This window comes from Hyaena hyaena, unplaced genomic scaffold, assembly GCF_003009895.1.
Source record: "Hyaena hyaena isolate Hyena2069 unplaced genomic scaffold, ASM300989v1 scaffold_29, whole genome shotgun sequence".
Taxonomy (NCBI): domain Eukaryota; kingdom Metazoa; phylum Chordata; class Mammalia; order Carnivora; family Hyaenidae; genus Hyaena; species Hyaena hyaena.
The window spans coordinates 1,298,041-1,309,316 of NW_024080661.1; the positions used below are offsets into that span (position 1 = coordinate 1,298,041).

At 51.3% G+C, this 11,276-nt stretch overlaps 1 protein-coding gene across 2 annotated transcripts in view; it reads left to right on the forward strand.

Moving 5' to 3' along the window:
- The window catches only part of PLXDC1 (plexin domain containing 1), a 62,708-nt gene extending 55,765 nt beyond the window's left edge, over positions 1 to 6,943 (forward strand). For both annotated transcript variants that reach the window (XM_039227953.1, XM_039227954.1), the window contains exons 12-14: positions 2,193 to 2,228; positions 4,172 to 4,332; positions 5,594 to 6,943. In XM_039227953.1, the coding sequence (XP_039083884.1) occupies positions 2,193 to 2,228; positions 4,172 to 4,332; positions 5,594 to 5,713 (317 nt within the window). In that variant the 3' untranslated portion in view covers positions 5,714 to 6,943. The remainder of the gene's footprint in view (positions 1 to 2,192; positions 2,229 to 4,171; positions 4,333 to 5,593) is intronic.
- Positions 6,944 to 11,276: the final 4,333 nt, after the last annotated feature.

Genomic DNA, 11,276 nt, shown 5'->3' on the forward strand with positions numbered 1-11,276 from the left:
GCGTTAGTGGGAGCAGGGCTGCTGGAGGGTGCGGAGACCCCTCTGGCACCAGCCAGGCACAGGAGCAGAGAGGGCCGGGGGGCGGGAGGTGTGGGGGCTGGATTTGCTTGCAATCAAACATCACTCATCGAAGTGAACCAGAAGGACCTCTGAGTCGCAAGCAGCTGCTTCGGATTCTGTGTCTCCACCTCTCTCTGCCTCTCCCCAGCTCATGCTCTAGTCTCTGTCCTCTGTCTCTCTCAAAAATAAATAAACATGAAATATTTTTAATAAAAAGTTTAAAATTAAAAAACAACAACAAAATTAATGCCAAAAATTACACAATGAACAACATATCAAAACTTCACATAAAGACAGAATGGGACCCTCCTTCACTGTGTGAGCGAATCCCAGGCTTACAGAGGGCATTTCCAAGGTGGGACTTTTGAAAGAGGAATAGTGAAGGGGAGGAAGGGTATCCCCTGTAGGAGGAACAGCTGATGCAGTGGCTCAGAGGTCTGAGAGGTCTCCAAGGTCTGGGAAGCCTTGGGCAGCTCGTTACGGCCACTGCCATGGCATTGAGTTATGGTGAAAGACAAGAGGAAAGAAGGGAGGGGACAGATTGTAAAGAGCCTTGAACATCTGTGAGCAAAGGGGAGCCAGTAAAAGCTTCTATTTTATTTTTTTTAAGTTTATTTCTTTTCAGGGACGCCTGGGTGGCTTAGTCGGTTAAGCGTCCGACTTTCGCTTAGGTCATGATCTCGCGGTTCGTGGGTTCGAGCCCCACGTCGGGCTCTGTGCTGACTGCCAGCTCAGAGCCTGGAGCCTATGTCAGAGTCTGTATCTCCCTCTCTCTCTGACCCTCCTCTGCTCACGCTGTCTCTCTCTCTCTCTTTCTCTCCTAGAAATAAATAAAAATATTTTTAAAAAAATAAAAAAAAGTTTATTTCCTTTCAGAGAGAGAGAGAGAGAACAGAGGAGGGGCAGAGAGAGAGGGAGAGAGAGAATCCTAAGCAGGTTTTGCACGATCAGCACAGACTCTGATGCAGGACTTGAACTCAGGAACCTCGAGATCATGACCTGAGCCAAAATCAAGAGTCCGATGCTTAACCCACTGAGCCTCCTAGACGCCCCCCAGTAAAAACCTTTAAAACGACATGGGCAATGGAGGCGCAGGAGGGGGAAGAGGAGTGAGATGTACGTTATAGGCCATACACTGCGGATTATTCAGTTTGTTTCACGTTTCGGTGCTTCAAGCAGTAATCCTCAGTCCTCTAGAGCATTCTCCTGCTGTGCAAGTCTTGTTTCCTCTCCTCAGAGGAATCTTTGGGGAAGAACGGTCAACCATCGGAACTTATGTAGGAAACCATAGGACATACACCTTGTGGTGTAGAAAGGGTGATGGCATGAAATCTGTCCTTCAAGTTGTGCATGGGGAGGGGTGTGGTCTTCAAGCAGATCTGAACTTGTGACGCACCCCTTCCTCAGCTTCCCGGTGTCCCATAGGAGAAGGAGAACGTGACAAGTCCTCACCCTGGCTTTGCAGGCAGCCACCCCCCCCCCACCCCCAGCCTTATCTCGTACCGTCTCCACCCTTCAGTGACACTGCACTGCTTTTTATTTTGCTGACTCTGGGCCTTTGCTCATGCTCTTTTCTCTGCCTGGAACCCTTTTTCCCCAGCGCCACCTCTCACCCCTCCATCTTGACATCCTGTGTCTGGATGAGGCCCCCAGTCAGAGATTCATTATGCTGGGTTTTAATTGTCACTCCATCACTCCCGCTTGCTAACTCCCTGAGGGCAGAGAGCGTGTCTATCGCCAGTGCCCATTCCCAGTGCTCACCTCAGTAGTAGCATCCAATAAATACTTAATATGCTTGGATAAATGAACACAAGACTAGGAAAAGTCGGCTTGTTCATGGACTTTTCTCATTACACTGCTGTGTGACTTTAAGCAAGTCACCTCCCCTCTCTGTGCTTCCGTTTCTTTGCCTCTAAAATGAGGGCGTAGGGGTGCATGGCTGGCTTAGTCGGTAGAGCATGCGACTCTTCATTTCAGGGTTGTGGGTTTGAGCCCCACCTTGGGTGCAGAGATTACTTAAAAATAAAATCTTAAAAAAAAATTAAATGACGGGTTGGACTAAACCTCCTTAAGGTCGCATCTGGACCTAAATAATCCCACTAATCGTATGCCTTCTCTCCTTCTCTTTAAAGATGACACCAAGTTGAATCCCTATGCAGGAGGAGATGGTGAGTACTGAGCTGCTTCCGCTCTTGGTCAGACTCCCTGCCCCTTGAACTGGCCCTCACCCCCACTCCTGCACAGAAGAGGGTGCATCGGTCACCTGGCCTCTTTGCTTCTGTTCTGAGGTGGGGAGGAGGGGAGCAGCAGCAGCCTGAGCTTTCCGGACCTCCTGCTGGGCTCCTGGGCAGGGGCTGCTTGATTGAATCAGTGTATCTAGACACTTCTCATCAGCCCGGAAACTCCTATAGACCTGTCTTGAATACTCACTTCCCTGAAAGCGAGGAGAGGAGAGAAAGGCTGAGCTAGAGCAGGCATGGCAGCGCGGGGCCCCTTGTCCCCATGGGCCTCATGGTCAATGAGGGCTGGACGGCAGCTCCCACCAGAGGTGACGCCATTACTGCTCTGTGGGCATCGGGTGTGAGTGTGCATTGTGTGTCTGGCAGGGGGGACTGGGCCACATTCCCCTCGCCCTGCACCATGCATTCATCAGCCCAAACCCTGACCATCAGATCACCAGGGTCACTTTGGACTACGGGCTGCCTGCCAGGGCAGGGGAGGCTAGCTTGGGGCGTGTCACCTCAACTGTCCCACCTATTGGCGGAGAGTGGCACTAACCATGCATTGGAGTACCCCGGGACCATTTCTTTACTTGGGTTTCCTCCGCTTGCAGGGAAGAGGGGTTGGGGAAGACAATGATTGGGATGCACGCACCATCTCATGAAAAATCCCCACTTCCTGTAAATTCTCATTCCGCCCACAAGCTATGTAAAAAGGATTTGAGGGGCGCCCTGGTGGCTTAGTCAATTACGCGTTCCGACCCTTGATCTCAGCTCAGGTCTTGATCTCAGGGTCGTAAGTTCGAGCCCTGTGTTGGACTCCATAGTGAGTATGGAGCCTACTTAAAAAAAGAAAAAGGATCGTTTGCTATTTCTTTTGCTTATGTGCTCATAGTTCTTTTTTTACTTCATTATCTCCACATCCCTTTAGGGTAGGGAGCAGAAACAAGTAGCCACCCCGAGTAATAAGGGAACATAGGCTTCCTAGTGGTTGACTTGACTGTGTCCTTGGGCAAATCACTTTACCTCTCTGTATTTCCGTTACCTCAGCCGTACAAGAAAGGGGTTGGACTAGATGACATTCCAGCTTGATTGTCTACGGCAATACTCAGGCTGCTCCTTGGGATGCATTTGAAATGCTCAGGGCATTCTCAGAGATTGCCAGCTGGTATATTAGCCCTCAGAGGACCCGGTTCATTCTTCTATTGAGCTCCCACCATGGGGCCCACCATTTTTTTCTAAGAGCCAAGGACACAAAGATGAATATGACACTGTCCTTGCCCTCCAGGAAGCCACAGTCTGGTAGTGGACAGTGACAGGTGAAAATATGGTCATGTTGTTATTATAATGGTTAACACTGAGGTCATCTAAGATACCAGCCCTGGTCTTTTGCAGTTGACGTGAACTATCTGATTTTGACCCTTACAATGACCCTATCAGGTAGCCATTATTATCCTTCTACAGAAGTGGTAAGTGAGACACGGAGAGGTTATATAATTTGCCCAAGGTCATGCAGCTAGTGAGTTAGCACAGCCTGGATTTGAACGAGGCAGCCATAACTCCAGATCTGAAACTCGTCACCATCTCCTATCCTTTGAGAATTCCTTAAAAGCACTTGTGGCACGAGTACTAGAGAAAACTTCTCTTGTGCTCCTTTTTAGGAATTTGGGCAACTTTTAGGTGATTTTGGAAAACCGCCTGAACCATGCCGAGGGCAACGTAAATGCCATGCTCATGACTCCACTCCCTCCCCACCTTCTTACGTATTTCACAAGCAGATCCCGAGATTCTGCTGGATTTCGTCTCTGAGATTTTGTCCGAACCTGGGGCTTCATGGCCCCGCCTTCCTTGTTCCCCTGTAGCCCCTCCCTGCCCTAATGGTCTCTTCACAGGCCTTCAGAACAACCTGTCCCCCAAGACAAAGGGCCCCCCAGTGCACCTGGGCACCATCGTGGGCATCGTGCTGGCCGTCCTCCTGGTGGCAGCCATCATCCTGGCTGGGATTTACATCAATGGCCACCCCACCTCCAATGCTGCGCTTTTCTTCATCGAGGTCAGTGCTGAATTTGGCCACAGCCCTGCTGTCTATCTGCTTCTGTGTCAGTGTTTCCCCGGTCACTGAACACCTGCCTCTCCCCACCTCATCCCTCACCCCGCACACCCAACTCCTGTTCCCATCTGAGGAAACTTCATCGACTCCGGCCTGGCGCACCGTGCACTGGCTGGTGCCCTTTTAGTCCCTAACTCCGAGGGCTCCCCCAGGAGTGTGGCACCCCTCTTGTCCCGTTGAACAGCCCCTCTGCATTTGCTCCCCCATTTGGGAAATCAGAAGAGCCCCCAGAGGAAAGAAAGAGAAATCGCTAGGGATTGTACAGCTCATCCTTAATGATTTGTGGTGTCTCACCCCATATTCCAGGCCTGGTGCTTATTCAAAGCCATAACAGAACCGGGATCTCTGCCTCTTTGCCTGCTGGGGTGGGGGGAGCGGGGTTAGATTAGAATTGACAAGGCATGATAATCCTAAGGGTCTCTGGGAGCTTTCATTGAGGATGCTGTGGTTTGGAATGTCTCAGAATTCAGAAAAACCAGCTCAAAGAGCAGCTTGGGAAGTAAAGGCCGTCCCCCTTCTCTCTGGGCCACAAGGGATTAAGCAGCTCCGCCCCTGTCCTCCAATCTCAGTCCCTCACAGCTCTGCCTGTGGTCCATTAGTGCTGCCTCTGTGCCCACAGTCTCCCCCACAGAGGTCACAAGCCCAGTGACCTCATCAATCAGAGGCGCAGGTGGTATCTTCCTCTTTATCTAGAAGCCCCTTTCTTGTAAGCCCTAACCGGTCAGACTTAAGTATCTGCAGGTCCCCAGCCCCAGGGATGTTGATGGAGCAGGTCTGAAGGGGGCCCAGGAATCTGCATGCTTACTCCCCAGCTGACTCTGCTGCAGGGCCTGTCCTGTCGTGGCTTTTCCAGAACCTCCCAGATCATTCCATCTTTTGCCTACTGCCTCACTTTTCAGTCTCAGGGCTCCGCGCAGTATGTTGCTAAGGCTCTTACAGTCCTGCAGTCCATGCCGTGAGTGGTAAAATGACCTCCTCCCAAACTCCTCAGGATCCCAGGAAGCTTTCCTCCCAGCACTTGATGGGTCACAGTGGGGAGGCTTCTGGGGAGGAGGGCCCTGAATTCCATCCGGCTCCCACTAGGCTCCCAGGGCCCTTGTGAAAAGAATTTCGGTGCTCAGCACTGCCTCTGGGGATGCGGAGGGGCCCCAGGTGGGTGAGGCCGTGCCTGCTGACTTCTGCATCTGTACCCCTCCCCCCACAGCGGAGACCTCACCACTGGCCGGCTGTGAAATTCCGCAACCACCCCAACCATGCCACCTACACGGAGGTCGAGCCCTCGGGCCACGAGAAGGAGGGCTTCGTGGAGGCTGAGCAGTGCTGAGGGCCCCAGGTCTCCTATTGAAAGGATAGGAAAGAAGACCCCCGGGACCCCGGAAAAGACCAGTCAAAGCAAAGCAGAGAAGTAACTTTCTTTGGCTTCCTCTGAACATTTCCTGGCTGGGAAGACGAAGATGAGTCGGTGGCTTGTGGTGACAGAGCCATGGTTTGACCGTCACATACCATATACTGAAGCAGGGGACAGAAAAGCAACCACGTGAGGTTTTTAAGGGATGATAACCTAAGTTCATCCTGTTTTGATGTAAGGGGTCTCTCTCCCCTTCTGTGTCTCTCAATGGTCTCCTCGGGTAGTACTGCCCCAGAGGCCCCTCCCACCTGGAGATGGCCAGATACCCTGCTCCGGTCCCCTAATGCCCCTCCATGTGACACAGAGACCAAGACTCTAGATGGGGGCGGCCCCATTCCAGGGTCCATAGACTCCAGAGCTGGTCCTCATGGCTATGGATTCAGTGTATTTAGCCCCAGCCTCTGTGGTTCTGGAAGTCTGAAGTTCTATCCATTCGTTAAGCACAGGTACAGCTTTGCATGGGAGGTTGTGATCAGAGGAAAGCCAAAGGGGAGGAGACAAAAGAACTGGTGGGGAAAGTTGCATTTACTCTCTCTCGACTTATCCTTTCTGCTGGCAGCCACTCCTTCTGCAGCGAACGTGCGTGCAGCCTGCGTCGTGGGCTTTACCCCAACCGCGGCCCAGCCTTGGCCTGGTGAGCTGTGCTGTGCGTGGCCACATCCACGGTGTGGGGCTCTTGATTCCAATGGCACGTTCGGTGGCCATTGAAGTCATGGCCTGGCCTGTCAGCGCCAGCAAGTACCTTCAAAGGCAGGGCCTGACAGACTAATCCTTTTCTTCCTCTGAGCTGAATGTTTCTAGCCACTAAAGAGACGAAACAGGATGGCTTCTTGGAGACCTACTTGGCAGGAACCTCGGCTGGGTTCTGTAGAGGAGCAAAGCGGCCGGAATGGAAGCTGGCATGGGCAGGAGGGACTTTCCACGCAACCTTGACCTGGAAAGGGGCTTCCATCTTTCCAGCTCTGGTGGAATCTTTTGGAGCAAAGAGCTAGGCTCTCAAACTTCACCTGGCTTTAAGGGACTTCTGTCCCAGGGATGAGTTGAGGCTGCTTCCTGAAGAGCCTTTAACCTTAAAATCTATAGCTCAACCTCATTGAAAGTAAAGAATAGCAGCAGCAAATAAATGTCAAATCAGTCTCCTCGTCACCCATGCTCTTTTATGCACATCACGCCACACCCTTTTGCGCATCACCGTGTCACTGGGTCACTGGGGGTGACCTCCTAGGTGGGGGTAGGGAGTCTGCCAATAACCAGACACATGCGAACACTTGACCCAATGTTTACCAGACGCTTCGTGATTTATCCTCTGTGAGGCCGCTATTGACAATCCAAGTGGGGAAAATGCTGGAGATATCTATATATCTATATAGATATATTTTTCTCCACAAACCAGACAAGGAAGAACTAGGGAGAGGCTCAGAATCTGAGAAAGAAAAAAAGACACTGCAAGCAAGAGAATAGGGGTCCTTTCCAAGCTTCTGAAGGACAGAAAGGTCTGTAACTGAGCTCTCTTAATGAGAGAAGAGCAGCCAGCCGCTAAAATGAGCCGGGCTCCCGGCCACTCCCGGCCAGCAGGAGGGTGATTTTCACCTTTGCCTGTCTAGCAAAGCATCTATGACCTTTATGTGTCTAAAAAAGCCAGTGGGGCAGTTTTCCCTGTTTCCCACTGTTGTGGCCCAGTGCAGGGCACAGCACCATTTGCCCCCCTCCCAAACTCCAGCAAGCTTCTTCCCAAGCAGGAGCTCTGCCCACTGTTCAGGATTCCTGAAGGGAAAGACTATGGAGAGTGAAGAAAGGCGTGGGGATTCAGTGAGGCCTGTGCCGTAACCCCATCCCCACTCCAGGTGGAGAAAGCCTGTGTTGACAGTGGCGACCACAGCAGAGCCGCTTGGCAGCAGGTGGAGGAAAGACGTGTCACAAGGAGAGGGCCCTGGACATGAAGGGTCAACACGCGTAGCCAATGCTTGAGTTACAGAGGTGGGCATCTCAGTTAACGCTAGTTCCCAGCTACCCTTAAGATCTGTGACAAGAGCAGCATTTCTTAGGCACGGGAGTTGTACTCCAAGGTAGAGCAGGTTAGCGGGGGCGCTAGGGAAAGGCTCACTTGGAGAATGAGTGGCCAGAAGGAGACACAGGGTCTTGTGGTCAACCCCCATGTTTGGCTGACAGTCCAGCAAGGCACGATCAACATGTGCATGATCACACGTTTGCACGATCAACCACAGAGGGCTTGCAGACTTCTGGGACCTTCTGCCCCACCGGCAGATAGTCTCCAAGGTCATTGGCAGGTACCTTTTCCTACATGGTGCCTTTGGGTGTCCTCACCATGATCTCACTGAGGGGCAGGAGGGCAGGATCCGTGGACAGGAAGCCACAGCGACAGGAAATTTCAACCCTGTGCAGCGGGGCTCTGGGAAGCTGTCTGTGTTGTGCCCAGAAATCGGAAGTTCTCAGGGAAGCTCTGTTTTACACCAGAACTCTTAAGAGAGCCAGTGTGGGTAAGAAGAGGGACGCAGAGGCTGGGTATGAGACGGGCCCTGCGTCAGGCTGACAGCACCACCCCCACTCCTCCAATCTGCGGCCTCCAGATGTGTGGGCTTGTCCGGGAAGATCCTGGGGATTTGGATTCTAGAACATGAGCACATACAAGGTGAGCCCGTTATCAACCCCAGCACCAGGAATGCCCCAGGTATTGCAGACGGGTTTCCAAACTCGAATGACTGGCCACCTCCCTCCCACTAGAATCAAGTGCCACTCGCCCACACCAGCAGGTCTGCCATGACACTAGAGGCCACTTCTTCATATCTCAGCCTGGAGCACGAGGTTCAGAATGTTCTTTTGTCACCATCAGGAGCCCTCTATGGGCCGCTAGAAGTAAGTTTTTAAATTTGTGCATCTTATCAGGGCTCTTCTGTGTAAAGTATCCCTGTGTGTGTATATATTTAGGCATGCATACATGCAAGTGCACACACATGTACATTTTGTTGTTAAAAACATTGGATGGAGCCATAGCTGTGCTCAGGCTTAAGACAGGAGCAAAAGCTGGGACACCTGGGTGGCTCAGTTGGTTAAGCTTCCAACTTTGGCTCAGATCATGATCTCACGGTTCATGAGTTCGAGCCCCTCATCCAGCCCTGCTCTGACACCTCAGAGCCTGGAGCCTGCTTGGGATTCTGTGTCTTCCTTTCTCTCTCCGCCCCTCCCCCACTTGTGCTCTATCAAAAATAAATAAAACATTAAAAAATTTTTTTTTAATTTTTTTTAATGTTTTATTTATTTCTAGGAGAGAGAGAGAGAGAGACAGCGTGAGCAGGGGAGGGTCAGAGAGAGAGGGAGTCACAGACTAAAACAGGCTCCAGGCTCTGAGCTGGCAGTCAGCACAGAGCCCGACGCGGGGCTCGAACCCACGAACCGTGAGATCATGACCCAAGCGAAAGTCAGACGCTTAACCGTCTAAGCCACCCAGGCGCCCCTAAAAAAAATTTTTTTAAAGGCAGTGGCAAAAGCCACCAGCCAACCACACTATTTGACAAGCGGAGTGTCCAACACTTGAACTGACCACTCATCTGGTTGTGGGCAAGGCTAAGACTCTCTTTTCCCAGTCCGGGAAAAGATAACAGATTTGCACAGAGCACTGATCAATTAGGGGCTGCGCTCAGGCTCCCTGGCCTCGGGAACCCACACCTGAGAAAGTCACAGATCAAATGCAGCCAACCTCTCTCTCTTGCTCTCTTTCTCTCCCCCCCCACCCCCTTTATCCCCTGCCCCACCTTGCAACCAAAAAACTACCTGATCTTACACTCAGTGTTAATAATAAAAAAGCAACTTTCTTCTATGACTTCTGCTGGGTGCAAAATAAGGTGCCAAGAATTTTGAGTGCATCCTGCAAACCGCTGCTCTTGCCAAAGTTCCTGCGCTAAGGAGCAGAGGTGCCGCCTCCAGTGACCTGCCCATCAGGGGTACCTCTCCTACCCCTCACCCCACCCCCAACCCTACTTCCGGGAGAAACAGTCTAGAAAGAGATCCCAGCTATTGGTTTATTTGGGGTATGTGGGTTTCCCCTTGTGGGTTTTTAATCTCCTATCTAGAGATGCAAAATAAATCTGCAGAAGATGAGGCTGCCGAATTTCTGGACGCTTTCCAGTCAGAACACTTGAGCGGCCTCGGTGTGTTATCACTTTGCGTTTTTTGTTCACAAAACACCGTTAGGCAAACCAAAACAAAGAGAGGAAAAATTTGAACTCCTCGCGGTCAAAATCAGCGACGCCAAATTTCAGGCTCCAAACGAGCTGATTTATAAATAAACATGCCACGTTTGCCAAGTAAGGAGGACTGAGTTGGAGAAGGGCAGCAAAGGCTGGTGGTGAAAAAACAGCCGCTACGGCAGCTGGTCAGAAGGTGGGAGTTATAGCCCCAGGCTTGTCCCTGAGAAGCTGTGTGATGTGGGCCAAGTCACCCGACTTCTCTGGGCAGGGATATGCTCCTCTTCTTAGCAAACAGCTTCACCTGCTTCTACCCCTCACGCCCCCACCCCCCACCCCAATGCCTGCCCTTCCACACAGCACCTCAGACCCAAGCAGCCCTTCCTTTTCCATTCTCCTGGTAAGGTTACCAACTTGTTCTAGTTGGCCTGGGACCTTCTTGGTTCTAACACTGACAGTCCTATGTCACAGGAAACCCCTTAAGGACTAACACACTGGATCAGTTGGTTAGTCTAGCCTTAGAGTCTATCTAGACGCCATAGGCTGAAAAGATAAGGTTAACCATTTCAAGGACTTTGGGGAGGGGGGGTTCTGGCTGGCTCAGTTGGTAAAGCATGCAACCCTTGACTTCAGGGTTCTGAGTTCAAGCCCCACATTGGGTGTGGTCTACTTAAAAAATAAAAAGCAGGGGCGCCTAGGTGGCTCAGTCAGTTAAGCATCTGATTTTGGCTCAGGTCATGATCTCGTGGTTTGTGAGTTCAAGCCCCGTGTCAGGCTCTGTGCTGACAGTCCGGAGCCCGGAGCCCACTTCAGATTCTGTGTCTCCCTCTCATTGCCCTCCCGCACTGTCTCTCTCAAAGTAATAAATAAACATTAAAAGCTCTTTTTAAAAAAGTAGAGACAAATTTTTCAAAGACTTTAGAGTCTTGGACCTAGCTCCTCCAAGTGTGGTGTCTATAGGTATCCCTTAAGGATTAGCTGGAAATGCAGAAGTCAGGCCCCCCCAGCCCAGACTTACTGAGTCAGAATCTGAGTTTGAGGAGCTCCCCAAGGGGACTCATGTGAAACTCAAGAAAGTTTAGGAAGCACTTCCAGGAAGCAATCTTACCTACAGGATCCCAGCCCACTGGGGAGACATTATTCCCCCATTTCCTAGATGAGGAAACTGAGGTTCAGACAGGTGGTTTACTTGTTTATTTATTAATTTGATTCATACTCACTAAGCACCTACCGTGTGGCACCTACCATTAAGTGACTCGCCCAAGGTCACATAGCTA